Raw genomic sequence first — 17,552 nt, 5'->3', positions numbered from 1 at the left:
AGACAATTTGGTGGCAGGAATAAATGTTGTAAATATCAACTCTATTTGCCAGTGAAGTGACTGACTTCACCACACACTGCATCTTCTGGACAGTGTCTTAAAAGCTGGAATATAATCAAGTGTTGTTTCTGATCTTTTACAGGTAGTGAACATAGTAACAAGTAACCAAGAATGTGTTAACAACATTGCTGAGTCAATGGTTCTCTCTAACCTACTGGCACTCCTGCATTCCTTACCTTCAAGTATGTATTATATGATTCTTAAGTCTTGCAAGGTAGAGGGTTTCCAACTCAAAAATTAATTAGAATGCAGCTGGTTGAGCTTACCACTTGGGTTTTAGGTTAAAACCCTAATCCTCTTTCAGGGAGGATGATTTAAAAAAATGTTCTGCGTAACTGATTTCTTGTCTTAAATGCGTGAGCTGAAACATCAGGTATTCTGATTGGGTTTGAATTGTGTAGTGTTCCACTGACTAATTATTTTAGGGAATTTAGGTAGTAAACATCTACTTATGAAGCTATGCTGTACTGGAATGTATGATTGATTTTTGACATTCCTTAACTAATTGGGTTTAGCCAGAATAAGCTTGCAATTGTCATAAGCTTTGTTGTTTTGATACAGCTTTCTGTTAAGATCAGTTATGTTCATCTTTTATTAGTTCATAATCTGTATGACACAAAGTTTTATTTTGACAGGTCGGCAGCTTGTCCTTGAAACTTTGTATGCTTTGACATCTAGCACAAAAATAATTAAAGAGGCCATGGCAAAAGGTACAGTACTACACTGAAAGCAAATGTTTCTGCAGCACTGGATGTAAAGTAGATACTCTTTCTTCCTACTACTTGTGAGTAGAAAAAAATTTGAATGTTTTTCTAACTCTTTGTTACAGGTGCTTTAATCTATTTACTAGATATGTTTTGCAACTCCACACATCCGCAGGTCCGAGCTCAGACAGCAGAGCTCTTTGCCAAAATGACTGCAGATAAGCTGGTGGGTCCAAAGGTAAGGATAGTAACAGCTCATGTTGGAACTCCCTTTAAAGACAAGCAAAAAACCACTCTGTCTAAAATGTTCATGTATAGAACAGTCTGGCTTTTTCAAATAGTTAACCCTTAATCTGTGAGCAGACTTCTAGACGTTGTTGTATTTTCTCTAACTGCTATAAGCAGTTTGGTTTCTATTTGTATTGACTTCAGCATTAGAGACCTAGATTTCAGACCTGTCATTGGTTATTGCTATTTGAAATGATGGCACTATTTTATTTTGTAGTGTTCTGTTGTAGCAGTTGGCAATTATAGTATTACAGATAATTGGACTTCCTGGAGTTCTCTGTGTTTCTGTCATTTAGTTTGTCCTGTCATTTAGTTTGTCTTATGATATACTAAATGTCATATGATATACTAAATGTCAATTCTGTTTATCCTTTCTAGGTTAGAATTACACTAATGAAATTTTTACCTGGAGTTTTCATGGATGCCATGAGAGACAACCCTGAAGCTGCTGTTCATATCTTTGAGGGAACTCATGAAAATCCAGAATTAATTTGGAATGACAGCTCCAGGGAGAGAGTATCAACAACAGTTCGAGAAATGATGCTTGAGTATGTGAAGACCTACTGACACAGTATATCCTTAACTGAAACATTCTTAGTGGCAATAAACCAGAGTTTCTGTAGAACTGTCAGACAAAACTCTGCTTCAGTGAAAAGAAACTTGTTCACTGTTTGTGTATTGTACCTGTAACTCAGTGATGCAAGAGCAGTCTGTGCATAATCCAGGTATTTGCTCACTGTTGTAAGATCTGGAGGGGGTTGCAATGGGAAGAAAATGGGGTTTAGAAGCTGGGATGGCTTCACAATGATGGAGGGAGACTGAGGTGTCAAGTAGGGAAGACAACTGCTTCTTTTACTGCTTGTTAAAACTTACTTTCTCTTTCAAGGCACTTTAAACTTCAGAGGGACAACCCTGACACCAACTGGAAGGTAAAAGTATACTGTTTCTGCTTTGAGTCCGTCCAGGGAGACTATAAGCCAGCTGATAATAGATGCATGGCAGGCTCTCCTGTTTAAGTGCCAACAGGAATTCACTGCTGTGCTATGAACGTAACTGTTGGTAACTGAAAACATAGCTGGTTTGATGTTTTCATTACTAGTTGTACCTTGAAATTAGACACTTACTGGCAAAACCACTGCCAACATACTCTGAATTTTCAGATCATTCAAATCATTCTAAAATGCATCAAAAGTCAGCAACAAAGAATACCGGTTTGCTGGAAAAAGTCCTGTCACTACACAGCTGTAGAAAACTTGCTCTTGGTAAATGTTCATAACTTTAAGTCACCAAGTCTCAAAATATACTGTGCTTTGCATCGGGTCAATAAGTGAGGTGTTTCAGTTTGTAGTATTTCCCAATAACTGTGAAAGGCCAGACATGACTTCCTCCCAACAGTGCTCTAGTTCAACATTAAACCAATTTCTAAACACATGCAGGGTAGCTATTTTGATCCAGGTGGGAACTGGAAACTTCCCTAGGGTGATGGTGAGAAACCTCCCCCTGAAGTGGGCAAGAAAGGAAGGAAAGGACTGTTGTATCATCAGCCTTGCTGTTGGCACTTCTCTTGAACCAGGGTTTACCACTGATGCAGTTGTAGGTTCAGTTACATTTTTTGAAAGAAAAGTTCACTGTAGTAGTACTGCCTGAACTGTTCCTTCTAATGTCATTTCTTACCTCATGTTCCTTCAAAATGAAGTGTTTATTGGTCTTGCCCAGCTCTGTTTCAGAAAATACAGAAAATACAGTTAGTTAGTGACCCTGACCATGTAGAGAAACAGTTGCTGCTCTCACAAATACCCTCGCCAATAACTCCTTGTACTTTGCAATTCAACAGCTGCCTGAAGACTTTGCTGTGGTGTATGGTGAGGCAGAAGGTGAACTTTCAGTGGGGGGAGTCTTCCTAAGGATTTTTATTGCCCAGCCGGCCTGGGTTTTACGGAAACCAAGAGAATTTCTCATTGCACTGTTGGAAAAGTTTACTGAACTACTGGAGAAAAATAACCCCCATGTAAGATGATTTTTCTGATTCTACTCTTTGAATTTGTTTAACAGTTTTAATCTACTAGTCTTTTAGTGTCTAACTTAGATTCTCACACTTTCTTCCCAACATGAATGGGTTTTTTCGCCTACTTTCTGATTCTTTATAAAAGCACATTGTTGATATATTGAGGCTACTTTTGAACATGAGTCAGTGCTTTTAAAGTCCCTGAAGCCCCAGAATTAGCTTAAGTTATGTCTTAGAGGCTTATTTTGCACTAGAGATGAGGCTTAACAAATTAAGTATCTTTTAATTATTTCATGACTGGCTGACTTAAGAAAATGGCACTTGTTCTACAATGTCTAAAAATTTTCAGCTCTTGACACTTCTGTTGTCCTTCTGCAAAACTGACTTCCCACTCTAGTGTAACTTACGTGACCTACAGAAGGCTGCCACCTAACAATTAGTGTAATGGGTAGAGCAAATGTGTTACAGTTTGAATGAGAACAATGTTTAAAATTCAGTTTTTAGTCATATCATTAACTTGTCATTACTTGAACAGCGTTCAGACAGATTTGTGGTGAGGCTTGCAGGGCAGAAATTCACTTGCATGTTGAATAAAACGGACATCCTTATTGCAAAGATGTGATAGCTGTTTGTAGGGGCATGTGGAATACACCCAGGTGTGGTGAGTCCTGCTGCACAGGCTGCAGATGTTCAGGTGGTCAGCCTGAACATCCATGCTATCATACTTCCACCAGGCAAGTTAGCACATGGATGCATGCAGAGGCTGCAGCCAGACATTGGATTCTCTAGATGCTGGAAATACTGCTTAGGAATTCCCATGTGGTCTGTGTTCATGGAACTAATGAATGTCTGCCACTACTGGAGCTGATAATCATGTTCTTAACTTCTTGTTTTAATAGTTTGAGAGCCAAGTGACATAAAAGCATTAGGGGAAAAATCTACAATGCACAGTAAGTGAGAAATGTTGTTATTATGATGATGATACATAAGGCTTTACTGAGCTATCCTTTGTGTTGATTTTTGATTTTCTGCAGGGGGAAACTTTAGAAACCATTACCACAGCAACTGTGTGCCTGTTCAGTGCCCAGCCTCAGCTAGCTGATCAAGTTCCTCCACTTGGTCATCTTCACAAGATAATCCAGGCTATGAATCACAAGAACAATGCCATTCCCAAAAGTGCCATTCGTGTCATGCACATACTGTCTGACAATGAGGTACTGAATCATTTAAGTGCTTGAGAAAAAGCAAACCTGGAGTTATTTGTATTGTTGAAAAGGCATTATTCTAACTATAAATGTTGTGTAACAGATGAGCAGGGACTTATAGCTAATTAATGGGGAATTGATAGATTAAAGACTGAGAAATTCATGGTCTTGGCTGACCATATCTGCAGTAACCATTAATCTTGGCACAAAATAAAGTATTCTGGATGTTTCTATCTCTCTATAGCTTTGTGTTCGAGCAATGGCATCACTAGAGACCATCAGCCCTCTCATGAATGGAATGAAAAAGAGATCGGATATAGTTGGCGTAGCCTGTGAAACACTGAATCGAATGTTTCAGAAGGAACAAACTGACTTAGTAGCCCAAGTAAGTAGTGCATTCTGAGACTGTAAAAATGTGGTATTTTTACATTTAGATACATCTAAACTGTTCAGAAGAACAGAGGTACAGTTCAATTTAGATAGCATCTGGGAAGCCTCCTAGAACTTAACTAATGTGCTTTTCTTGTTGAAGTCAGTTCTTTATCTAAAATGCAGACCTATTCGAGGATGTTACCTGAGTGTTGAAGCTTAATGCGTAGGGTAGTGTTGACTGGTGTCTGCTGAGAAAGTGTAGTGTAGGAATGCCAGCTAACTCAACTGTGTTTACACCTGGACAGAGCAGAATTGCTGGACAGGATCTTTGCTTTCTCTTGTATTCGTATTCAATACATACTTATGTATTCATACAGCTCAGGAAAAATGGATGGGCCTTGGCTTTAGCATATTAGTGATAGCTGTTGGCACTTCTCATTCACACTAATGCTAGTAATGTAAACATCTATATGGAACTTCCTAGTCCATGTTAAGACAACTCATTTGGGTATGTTTGCAGGCTTTGAAAGCAGATTTGGTCCCTTATCTTCTAAAGCTGCTTGAAGGTGTTGGTCTTGAGAACCTGGAAAGTCCATCTGCAACAAAAGCTCAGATTGTTAAAGCTCTGAAATCCATGTCTCGTAGCCTGCAGTATGGGGAACAGGTAGGTACTGATAAGTCTTCATCTGGGGTTTGACACTTGAACTCTGAACATCCCTTGTTTAATTTTCTGCCTGTCATGTGCATCATTCCACCTAAAATGTTCACATCCTGTAACTACAAAATCATTACATCATCATCTATTTATTAGAAGTCATTGGTTCAATGCATGTGAAGAGCACTAACAAGACAAATTCCAAGTACAGAAATGTTCTATAAGCTAGCTGGCTTCTACTGACAACTCTTCAGAACTTGTTATAAATGTAAATTGCTTTTTTGTTTCCCAAATAAATAGACAACTGCAGCAGCTTTATGGGTATATTCAAGCTGGTAAAATTGGTCCCGGTAACTGTGCAAGTCCTTGGTGCCTTTCACTTACCCTTGTGTTGAAAGCTTTCTGAAACAGAGGGAAACTGGGGATAGGTCCTTCTTCCAAGTTGTCCCTATCTTGCTACAGTACAGGAGAAGTCCTATTCTGCCTCAGCTGTAGGTGCGTGGCAAGTGGCTGCTTGCACAGTTGCTTTTCATTGTCACTTAACTGGGGAATGAGAGACAAAGTCAAGCTACTAAATGACTTTTTTTGAGCATTATGTGTTCAGCTGCACAGTTAACATGGAAAAGCAAGTCTCCTTGGAAATATGTGTGAATTCCATATCACAGCCTGAACTACTGCCATGCTCTTTGGTAATCCCTTTGGAATGGTTTGGTTTTAGAAAATGAGTTTATTCGCCTAGAACATGACAAATGTCACTTGCTCACTGTGTTAATCTTTTCAATTACTGTAGGTAAATGAAATTCTGTCTCGTTCTTCTGTGTGGAGTGCCTTCAAGGATCAGAAACACGACTTGTTCATTTCTGATACGCAAACAGCAGGATACCTCACAGGTTAGCAACTCTTTCCTGTTTATGCTGAGTCATACTGAACAGTTATTTAATTGTCAGACTGGACTCTGGAAATACTGTTTATCCCCAGGATCTAGTGCCATCCCATGGTCTGAACATTCAATGCTGTAAAAATACAGTAAGTTTTTAAAACATTCATCAAAAGCCAAACTTCTTGTTGATTGAGAATGTATTTCTCTGGGTAGTCTTTGCTGTACCTACTTCTAAAATATCAGAGCAATGGAATCTGGACACTGGCAAGACTTGAAAGTACTCTGTGGTGATAAAGCAGAGATGTAATTGGAACTAATGAATGTGACAGTAGCTTTCTTGCTTTCTCAGGATCAGTCTTTTTCAGTCCTAGAACACATGGTTTTCCAAGGTTGGAGGGAGGAACAAACTGTCTCCAAAATCAGTTAGACTGCCTGTATTAATTGGCCATGTGAATTACACGGCTTAGTGTTAGGCAGCTAGTAGTAGTATTGGAAAAGTTGGAATGTTAATAGCTTGGAGTTTGAGGCTGTATTCCAGGCAGACTCAGTGCACTGGCAAGATGGCCTCGTGCTTGTGTATGTGGAGCTGGTGGCATACACTTGACTGCAGCAGTGGTGCACCCTGGGTGAGTCCCCTGCTGGTGCCACCAAGATCAAAATGGCACCCCAGGGGTGCTGCCTCAGTGCCACTGGCAGTGTAGAAGAGCATTTTAGCTGTGTGTGCTGCACACACAAAGGACAGCAACTGATGAGAACCTTGTTGCTGTTAATGGCATGGTGCAGACACAATCCTAGAACAGTTACATCACAGCAGGTTCTTCCTTCACTCCTGTGCAGCACTTGATAGACACAGTATCACAGTCCAAAACTTCCTATCACATATTTTCAGATATAGCAAGTAATGACATTGTAGCAAACTTTATCTAAAGCAACACATGATGTAAACTTCTGACTTCTCAGTAGCCATCCGCTGAACAATCATTCGGTTTTAAGAGCTTTGCCTCCCAGGTGATGTTTTAAGGCCCTTAAAGCCAGTGTGAACACATCCATGTGCCACATGGAACTTTCTCACCTAACCCACTATAGGAGTCTTGGTAAAGCTTTTGAGCATAACTGAACTAGTGAGGTATAAATCAGATGACCAAAGTTTTTCTTGCAAGATACTAACATGTATTTTAAGAAAATGAAGCAAGAGCCTTTCAGGTCCAGAATTACATGGTCTAGAAGCAGATGCTTAGAGTTTGAGAGTAGGTATATTACAACACTTGATGCATTTTTCCACACAGGAAAGACTCTGTGCTTTAGTTCTGAACAGGAGTTTTCTGTTTATTGTACCATTTAATGCCACTTTGACAAAGAATACCTGAACACCTGATTCAGTTGGTACTGAATTTCCTTGGTATTTCATAAATACCGTAAATATAGAAATATGAAGAAAATGCTGGGTGATTACTGGCCAAGAATTGCCACTATACCAGATGTGGTCAGGCTTGAGACTGGGGACAATATAGCTTTCCAATTGCCTTAAGGCCTGTGCTGCTTTTAAATTGCCTAATGTTTAAGTGCTTGCCAATGTAGAATGAAGATGCTGTACAAATGCAAAGTGTAGATGGAAATCAAACTAAAAGCTTTATTTTTAACCTCTCTTATCTTGTATTCTGCCTTATGTCTTGCTTCAAATTGCTTTGCTATTTGCACTTCCCTTGAAACTTCCCTTGCTTGTTTCTCTTCCCTCAGGTGTCTCTTCTCCTTCCCTTCTAACTGGCAGCAGTCCCCTTCACCTGAGAAGTGGGCTTTAGATCTGCTCTGTCAGGCAGCTTGCTAACTTCTGTGTAGCTCTCTAAAGCAGGTAGATACCATCTCATAGAACGCACACTGCACTTGCTGCATTCCAAGCAACAGATGCATGTCATAGAGCTGTGACAAATGTGTGGTCCCAAAGTGCCAAACACTGATAAACTCGCCTTCTTCGAGCACACAGGAGCACAACACTGATAACTGCAGTGGCTGGTACTTGCTGGTACTACACAGGAACTGAACTTCTGAACTATGTTAGGAATCCTCCATAGTGGAAAAGTTTGAGGCACAAGATAACTATGGGGAATTTTTGCACTAGTAACAGTGGGTGTGGCTTTTGGCAGGTGCCACCGGTGAGCTGGCAAAGAGAGGTCCCCTCCTGAAGGCAGAGCGCTTTTAAATACCAAAGGCACTGCTTGCTTTGCTCTCTTCCTCACAGTAGTAGCGTAGGACAGTTCACAAGGAGACAAACCACGCTCTGATGTTCTGGCTCTGGGGTGTAGTTGAGGAGGAGGGTGGGACAGGAAGGGATAGTAAATTTGTGAGAACTCAGTGAGGATGATTTAAGTGGGGAGAGTACAGGACCCAATAGAATTCACCATGTTGAATGTTGGCAGTGTAGGCTGGAGGTCTAATACCAAGTTGATCACTGTATCGGTGCAGGAACATGCTGTGGATGGGGAGTATTCTACAGTCATTAGTTACTGTTGAAACACCTCTTGCTGCAATGTGAGTTTTTATTGCATTTGTTGAAAGTTTCTATATGACTAAATTTTTAATTCCAAGCTTTTAGGGAGAGGGGCTTTGCCTGCAGTGCAAAACTAACTGCCCCGTAGTAATCAAAATGGAGATTTACTAATTTTAAGGAGCTCTGCATCTCCAGTACGTAGTTTGTGTATTCTAAGAATGTGTTACCTTTTCCTAACTGAAGGCACAAAATGCTGCCTAGACAAGCTTTAGGCAGTTCTGCTCCTTCATGGGGCAGCCCACTGAGCTTCCTTGGAATATGCAGCTGGAAAAAACCTTTACAACCCTGAAAGCATACATGAGGAGCCCAGTAGTGGAACGCATGCCTGAACTTACTTCACTTCCATGGCAGGGCCTTTCCTTAGCAAAGGAAGGCCACCCCCTCTTTACTGCTGCTTCCGTGGCAGAAGGTGAGATGGGTACTGCTAGTGGTTGGGGTTCTTTTGTAACTTATTTGGCACATCAGAACAAAAAACACTGAGCAAGTCCAAGAATGGCCTCCACAAGCTACTCCACTTAGTGGACTAATAAGCCTTAGTTCCTAGTGTTCCTAGATTTCATAGAATCTTAACAAAAACTCCTAAATGTTCTTGTGTAAGGTGTCTGGTTGACTTAGATGATGTGTTACCAGAGGGAATAAAGCTGTTCAATCAGCCTGTAGAATGAAAACTAATCGCCAGTATTTGTTTCCTTCCCCAAAGGCCCTGGAGTTGCTGGTTACCTTACTGCAGGGACAACGTCATCTGTAATGCCCAACGTACCACCCCCAGTAGACAACGACGTGGGAGATGTCAGTTAAGGACTGGAAATCCTTGTGAAAGAGACAAAGGCAGACTGGCCAGTGATGAGGAACTGCACTTTCCTCCAGTACATTGAAGTGAACTTACTGCCTTTCTGGGTGTTTATGACAGTGTTATTCCTTTTTTCTATGACTTTTTTTTTCTAGGAAAAAGTCAGTGATTCTAACTACCACACTGTAACACAAGAAAGCACTCTGTGGATCAGCTGAAATGGGTACACAAGAATTTTTTCTTGTTGTACATAAGCACATTTTGTTCCTTTATATTTGTTTACAAGACTGTGAATCAAACTTTCCTAGTTTTTATATTTTATGAATTAGCATGACTGGAGTTGAGCTACAGTCTAGAGGAATTGGGCTAAAATAACTTTGACCTCACCGAACCCCACTAAATGGGCATCCCTTCTTTTCTCAGTCTGATGTGATCACTCCCATTGAACATGACCTGCAAAGGGTTTTGTCTCTGCACCAGTTCACTCATGTCCTTAATCATTAACATTATTATCTTCTTCCTCAGATCAAACAGCATTAGACATTCGTATGTATAACTGGCTTGACCAAATTGACAAAGCTTCAGCAAAAAAACCTTAAAGTTGACATGTTATGTAAGAAATTAGTGTAATTGTGAAATGTTCTATACATTATCCAGTATATAAAAACTTTCTATATTGAGTGTACATTATACAGATCATTCATATGTACATAAAATTTTAAAATAAAGGGAATTAAGAGCCTTGTTAATGAGATAAAGGTGTTGTTCTTGTGTAGCTGTTCTTTGAAGGTGCAGGAAATGAGGGTAGTCAGAGATCCTAATTGGAACATGGCTAAATATGGTCCCTGGACATTCTTCATTGAAAAAACACATTGTGCAGGTTTTGACAGCCTGGAGCACAACTCCTGAACCACATACAGTGCATTTCAGCCACTGACTTAGTAACACTCTCAGCTTCCTAGGAAACATTCTTGGCAGGAAGCAAGAGGAAAGTAAGGTGGATGGAAATGTAAACAAGAATTACTGTTTTCCCAAAAGACATTATAATCTTGTTTTTAAGTATAATGAATTAATATGAGGTAAGAAGCTTTGTGGAATGCCTCCAGCTCCAGGTCCTCTGTATGTGTACCACCCTGTCTGACTACTACAGCTATAGCTGGACATCCTTCAGGCTGCGGGCTCAAGGACAGAAGTGGCCGCAGCCTCACCCCGAAGATTGAGCCAAGCAGAGTGTGTTCCCTCCAAGCTCCAGCAGGGAGGAACTTGGAGGGGGGGCTTGTTTGTTCACACAAACAGTAAACACTTGTACCCTTAAGTTAAATGTTGATCAGTCCTGTATAAATTGAAAAGTGATTATCCTAACTTTACAGGAAGTAGGGCTACCAACAGCACAATATGCCGGGAGCTGCCTGGTTCTGTTCCTGCAGGGGCAAGTTCTCTTGTAAGTAACTAATGTCAAAGAGGATTATTACAGGAGCAGAACTGAGGAACTATGACCTTTGAGAACTTCATAAAGGTGTATTGGGCATGAATGGCAGAGCCTGTTTTGGTAGCAGAGGAGGCCATAAACTGCCCCATGTCCGTCACTGCTGGTGCCAGCTAAAACTTCAGCTCCTTGGAGAGGGAAGGTGCTACCTGTGCTTAGACATATTTAAGGGTGGGAGTAGCTTGGACCAGGAGACAGGAGGCTTGTGAGGGTGCACAAAAGGAGACAGAAGTAAAGATGCAAGGGAAGACAAAAGGAACACCAATAAGAAAAAGTGTGAGGAGATCCATTTGGAGAAACGCAGCAAAGGAGTAAGAAGCAAGGAGTAGCAGACAAACTGACCTAGCTACACGCTGACCCCAGTCTCCTGTGCTGCCCTGAGCTTCACTTGAGGGGGAGCTGGGGGAAGGACTGAATGTAGCCTTAGGACTAGAAGAGCAGCTGAGAGCAGGAACTGGAGAGGAGAAAGGGTTGGAGTACAGCTGAACTTTGGAAAAAGGAAAGAAAGGCATTACCTTCAATGTTTGTCATTTAATCAAAAACTAAAAGTTCAGCCTAGCTTGCAGTAAACTAAACTGTGTGAGACTTCTGACTCAGAACTGCTTTGCCTACAATGAAAGGATAAAGGGCTTTCGCTCAGAACAAAGAAAGCAGTTTAGGCCTATTAGAAAACAGATTTTATTTAGTGTTACAAAGAACCCAGGTAAGTTGTTATTTAGATACCATTCTGCTAATTCTTAAAAGCAAGCCCATGATTCTCAAGTGTAATGATTGTAAGAGGGAGAGAAGAATTGCTTCGAGTTTTTGTATTCATTCAATTTTACCTTAAACAACTGGAAAAAACCCCTTTCCTAAATTTTCTATTCCATTCCGTTTGAGAAGGCTCTATGCTGCCATTAGATTTTTGCAGTGAGCTTCTTGGACTGGTCAAGCAGTTCCCACCTTGCAATTGTTGAGAGATGAACTTCATCAGGCCCATCTGCCAGGCGCAAGGTCCGGATATAAGCAAACCTGTGTTGGGAGAGCTGAATTAGGGGCAGGTTTCTGACCCTGCCACAGCAGCCAGAGGGTCTGACAGTGGGAGCTTTCAGCACTGGTTTTACTACAGAATCCTTCTGACACTGGTTTCTTGGAAAAGCGCTATCACACAGGAGATACTGCCACAAAATCTTCCTGGCAAGATTGAGATGGGTGGGCTGGGAATTCAGAAGTTTTGCTTCTCCCGAAGGCCATAAGGGACAAGATTAATCTTTAAACGCAGATCCTCTTTGCTGCTGATAAGAACTATTTTAGATCAAGTGCCAGGTTCTGCGGTTTTCTGGTAAGGGTAATTGCACTAAAATTGAACTCTAAAAACAATTGGTTTAAGTTTTATAGCTTAAAGGTATATGGACTATTATTTCAAGCTACCTGAAGTGAAACAGCATGTACTGGTGTTATAAAATGATCTTAGAGGGAATACTTAGAATCTACAGGTAAGTCTCCCTTTACTCACATAAAAGCCAAAGGAAAATCCTGAGAAACTCCAGCTCCACCGCACACTTGAACTGCACAGTCAATCACTTTAAGCACAGCTCGTGGAACAACCACTTTGGTCATGGCTACCTGTAATTAGAAGAGAACTCACAATATCAGTAGTACTTTCATAAGCAAGTGAGAATATTTACCTAACAGCTCTACTGAAGATTAGTATCTCACAGTACATTCCTTCCTCTCAGGCTTGGATAAGGGCTCTGCTGTTCCTATTCCCTGGGTATGGTAAAACTGTTTCCAGTCACCCCAAACTATCCTACTGTGTTGAAACAAGCAAGCAGTGCTTGAACAGATTCATCTTGAAGTTTCTGAGCTCACTCCGCAATCCTCTGACAATTAAAAGCATATCTTAAGGCTCTCTGTTTTCAACATGAAGTCATACTCTACAATTAGAATAATAATGTTTAACAATATGTTTTAGTTTGTCTTTCAACCAGTTGAATGCACAGATTTTGCATCTCCCATGTACTAGCTGCAAAAAAAAGAAGAAATTCACCTCTTTTCTCGCTTTTCTGTTGCCCACCATGTCAATCTTCCTGGCTGTTTTCAGTGTGAGCAGACGAGCCTGTTCTATGCTGAGGCGGCATTCAGCAATCCAGTGGGCAACAACTTCCTGCAGAAACCAAAGCCAGCAAGGGGAACATCAGTTAATACCTCTGAGCACACCCTAAAGTGCATCTGCTCCTTTGGCTCTGTCAACTTAGAGACACTCGTGTGCAAATTTAAGGTAGTTTGATGCACGTCATCTAATGTGAAAAATAATAAAGAAAACACTAAAAATACTCAAGATAGAGCAATTCTTTTCCTGGCAGGAAAGAATTAAAGGGGAAAACCTGCAGATTCTGGCACACTTTTGAAGTCCTGGTCAGACACACTGCATGCTGGCCGTTTTCCTGAAGTCCTTCAAAGCCTGGTTTTTACTCTCTGCTTTACCCACTAACTGCACTCACAGCCCCCTCGCCCTGTAACAAGCCCCAGTATAAAACAGTGGGGAGAAAGGGGAAAGGAATTCCTTCTACTTTGCTTAAACTGCTGGTGGTGGTGTGTGACAGACAGAGCCAGAACACCTGCAGGGTGGTGCCTGCTGCATCTGCCTGATGATAAATTAGAAGCTCTCTTGATCCAATATGAAGTTAACAGTCTTGGCAGCCCTTCCCGGCTCCTCTTGGCTAATTTCCCCCTCCAGCTAACATACCACTGTAGAAAAAAATGTGTGATGCTTGTCAGTGCAAAAGCTGTTTGGAGCCTAAGCCAGCCTCAGGGACACACTTCTCCTGGGGCTCTGGATTTGTAGCCTTGGCAGGCACAGGACATACAAGCAAATGTACAGCACTTGCTTCAGTGCGAAGGCTGGAGGCTCAGCTTAGCTTGTGCCAACAAAGATGGTCAGAACCAGGGTGGGCATGTTCACACATGCTCTTCTGCCTGCAGCTCCCAGGGTCTGACTGCCCCAGGGGTGGTGGTGACAGGCAGCCTGTTACTCAAAGCAGCTGCCAACCTCACCTTTTCCTTAGTTATCCTCAAGCCCTGCAGCTGCCTCCACATCATGCCTGTGGCTTCATCAAACATCGTTGTTAATGTAACAAACTTCTGAGAAAACAGAATGTGCCTCATGCAGCTCTGAATAATTCTAGGTTATGCTGGTGAATGGAAGTTTGGCAAGGACGTGACTGGAAAACAGATATGTGAGGTTGTTCCTTCTGGATCTGTACAAACAATTTGCTACACTCTGTGCCAGATATTAATACAGTTTCCTTTTTCCATTGCTTTTACTTGTTTTTTCCAATAAAGTCATCCCAGCTGCTGGGAAAACTGAGGAACACTTGAAATGTGAGAGGCCAACTACCAAATGCTGATGATTCCTCCTACGGAAGGCAGATTGTCATATTTTTATTATTTTAGCAAGCAGTTGCTCATGAAACAGTATTTCAATTCCAGAGCAAAATAAGAGCAAAAATCGCAACATGCCCTTAGTTTGGCCTTTACTTTCATAAGTAACTACAAATAATTGACTGAAGAAATAAAATTTTCAGTCAGATTTAGACCCCTGAGTGTTTCCAGTGACTGCGAATGGAGACATTCAGGTGACAAACTGTATACATAAAAATGGTGAATTTATACTGTAACTATAGAAACATAAGCTGTATACCTGAAAAAATACCTGTCCAAATAGATCAGTGAAAGCAGAGAAAACCATGCAGTGACAAAATCTGTATTCAAATCCAGGAAAGGATATCCAATTCATTGCAAAGGAAAAAAAGAAGAAAAGATCCCATAGGTTATAGCCAAAAATGGCAGCCTTGCGATGTGATTTTTTCCTTTGCCATCCGAAGCCTTATGAGTAGGAATTCAAGGTTAGGGCACATCTACTTCTGTGTCCCTTATCAGAATCACAAGGTTGTGTGTGGGCAAAACAAAGGTCACTGCCTGGAGCATGTGAATTGAGACAGGGAACATGCTTACGTGCTGATACAGCTTCTTCCCGAAAGTCTCCCTCTGTGCAGAGCGCTGGCACATTATCTCTAAAGCAGCTTCAGCTGCACCGAGGGACCTCATGCAGTGGTGAATCCGGCCTGGCCCGAGCCGACCTTGAGCTATCTCAAACCCCCTGCCCTCACCTGGTTGGAAAGAAAAACAGGCATATGAAGACTCCATGACTCTCTCTTGAAATGATCCATGGCTCCAAGCAGAAGTGTGCTCATAGCACCAGAGGTAAAGGCGAGCTGCTTAAAAGTTTATTTTGCAGAACTCTTGCTTGTTTACTCCAATCAGATCTATATTGACACACTATTAATAATACTTATATCACAAAGCACACTCCAAGATGGTTTTAGAGAAGGTTTGATTTAGCTGATTGAAATTAAATTTTGTTAATCTTCCATGGAAAAATACATCTATAAGATTTGGAATGAGTATCTGAGGGAAGACTTCGAGGTTTCCAGGTCCTAGGGCTACTCAAGAGTGAAAGCTCTTTGAGCAAAATAAAAGAAGCAGGGAGGAAATAGAAGAAATCAGGATTTATATTAAGTAAGAGAAGTAGAACAGAGTTCTCCCTGCAAAGGGTCACAGTGCTGCTTATTCTTTCTTTTTTTCACTACTGCTAAGAACTGGCCATAGAGTACAGCAGGACATTCTTTCACAAAGTCTGTGAAGTCTATGAGAACTGGTTTTGGGAAAAGAAGGCCACTGACAGATTTTGCTTTGCTCTACTTCAGGGCAGTGATATTTGAATGACAGCCACAGTTGCCCTGCTTCCTCCTGCTCTAAACAAGGTACGTTCAAGCAGCGGATAGGCTGCTAAAGGAATGTTGGGCTCCCTCTTACACGTATTTGAGACCCTGGCTCAACTGACCACAGCTGTTTACAATTACTTCTGACGATTCATTAAATAAACCACTGTTTCATAAAGCTTGGTTCACTGCTATATGTATTAGAAATGAATAAGTGCTGAAACTCACCCAGGATTATGTTGGAGACAGGCACTCGCACATCATTGAAGTGTATCTCAAAATGTCCTCCATGGATCTCATCTACAGGGACAGAAAACACAACAGCAGAGTAAAACAAAGGAGGATAAAAACATAGCCTTCAATTCCTTCCAACCCTTTTTCTATATATGCATTTTACTGATTTATTTCATATACAATATTTATTAACATTACAGCAGCTTCTGAGACTGCTAACAAATTAACACACATATATCTGATAAATATGATCACCTACCCAGATAGCCAAACACCGAGAGGGGTCTTATCAGCTTCAGCCCTGGAGTGTCCATGGGAACAATAACCATACTGTGCTGCTTGTACCTGATCAAGACAAAATGCACCTGTTACATTTAACTCTGAGTCTGCCTTCTGTCCCCTTCCTCTGTTTTTTTTATCTTCTATCCTCAGTTTAGCACTCGCATAAAGCCAGTGCTGAGATTTACCTGTAGTGCCTGCACCATCCTGCCCACACACAGTGGGGCTTCAACACTCCTTGAACCACCAGTCAACAAGTGAAAATATATTACTGGCACATAATGCACCAAACTCCTACTGCTGGACCTTCTGTGCACGTACTTCTGTATCACCCAGTCAATTCTCCTAGCCCTGCCTTTCTGTTTTGTCCTCAAAACAACATTATCAGAATCATCATCTTGGCTTGCCTATAGTTTAGGGGAAAAAATCCCCATGTTTACATTCCTTACGAATATTTAAGGTCAGTTATTAGTCACCCAGAACTGGAAGTGATGCCCTAGGTCCCTGAATTCGGCATCCAGTTCTAGCAAGAGGAGTGTCACGTTATCCCCTCCAAGAACTTCTCTTCAGCTTCCAAGAGCTCAACAGATGCCACCACCTGTACAGCCGCCGGGCAAACCATCCTGTGTGCTGTAGGCAACTTACTGTTTGCTTCTCAGTGGAACCTAGCCAAAGCCAAAAGCTTCAGATAATCCATGGGATTTGGGCTAAAATCCAACTCAGAGATATAAATGTTCCAATTCTTTTGCATTAAACGCCATGTGATTTTAATAGAACCAAACATGGAGCATTTAATTCATCACTTGTGTAAGTTTTTGCAAAAGGCAATTTTAGTTTGGTAATAAGTTGAACAACATGTTTATTTTAAAGAAGAAGAGGTAAGTATTATGTTTACACATACAAGAGTGGAATGAGTAAGTCTGATTAAAGATCTGCAATGCTCTCTGCTTACACAACTTCACATAACCAACATCTCATGGTACAAACTTAACTTTCTATACCTACAGATTACTTTGTGAAAAAGTTAGTAGATAAATTCAGGTCTCCGGTGTGCCACTTATAACCATCCTGTTCAGGGAAGCTCTGAAAAGTTTTGGATTTATTATTTAAACAAGCAATTCTACCTTAACTGCTTTATATACTACACTTACAAAATAAACTGTAAGCCAGAGATAGTTGTTGGTTAAACAACCGATGCAGACTAAAAGTTATGTGACCAAGACAAAGTTAGTTGAATCCCCCTCAAAATTTCCTATCCAATTCATCACACAGCTGCACAAACACTA

The 17,552-nt window shown here is 41.0% G+C and overlaps 2 protein-coding genes across 5 annotated transcripts in view; one reads left to right on the top strand and one right to left on the bottom strand.

The window, feature by feature from the left end:
- Positions 1-10,258, top strand: part of DNAJC13 (DnaJ heat shock protein family (Hsp40) member C13) — a 55,853-nt gene extending 45,595 nt beyond the window's left edge. For all 3 annotated transcript variants that reach the window (XM_018075571.2, XM_008933535.4, XM_018075570.2), the window contains 11 exons: positions 143-242; positions 696-770; positions 890-1,002; positions 1,431-1,600; positions 1,939-1,981; positions 2,887-3,060; positions 4,092-4,271; positions 4,507-4,647; positions 5,155-5,298; positions 6,080-6,179; positions 9,415-10,258. In XM_018075571.2, coding sequence (XP_017931060.1) covers positions 143-242; positions 696-770; positions 890-1,002; positions 1,431-1,600; positions 1,939-1,981; positions 2,887-3,060; positions 4,092-4,271; positions 4,507-4,647; positions 5,155-5,298; positions 6,080-6,179; positions 9,415-9,512 — 1,338 coding nt within the window. In that variant the 3' untranslated portion in view covers positions 9,513-10,258. The remainder of the gene's footprint in view (positions 1-142; positions 243-695; positions 771-889; positions 1,003-1,430; positions 1,601-1,938; positions 1,982-2,886; positions 3,061-4,091; positions 4,272-4,506; positions 4,648-5,154; positions 5,299-6,079; positions 6,180-9,414) is intronic.
- Positions 10,259-11,644: 1,386 nt separating this feature from the next.
- The window catches only part of ACAD11 (acyl-CoA dehydrogenase family member 11), a 29,848-nt gene continuing 23,940 nt past the window's right edge, over positions 11,645-17,552 (bottom strand). For both annotated transcript variants that reach the window (XM_018075585.1, XM_018075587.2), the window contains 6 exons: positions 16,247-16,332; positions 15,982-16,053; positions 14,987-15,141; positions 13,020-13,136; positions 12,486-12,595; positions 11,645-12,001 (listed from right to left, as the gene is read on the bottom strand). In XM_018075585.1, the coding sequence (XP_017931074.1) occupies positions 11,887-12,001; positions 12,486-12,595; positions 13,020-13,136; positions 14,987-15,141; positions 15,982-16,053; positions 16,247-16,332 (655 nt within the window). In that variant the 3' untranslated portion in view covers positions 11,645-11,886. The remainder of the gene's footprint in view (positions 12,002-12,485; positions 12,596-13,019; positions 13,137-14,986; positions 15,142-15,981; positions 16,054-16,246; positions 16,333-17,552) is intronic.

Source organism: Manacus vitellinus, unplaced genomic scaffold (genome assembly GCF_001715985.3).
Source record: "Manacus vitellinus isolate BGI_N305 unplaced genomic scaffold, ASM171598v3 scaffold_3_pilon, whole genome shotgun sequence".
NCBI lineage: Eukaryota > Metazoa > Chordata > Aves > Passeriformes > Pipridae > Manacus > Manacus vitellinus.
Note: the sequence above shows the minus strand (reverse complement) of the source record. Positions and strands in the feature narration are given on the sequence as shown.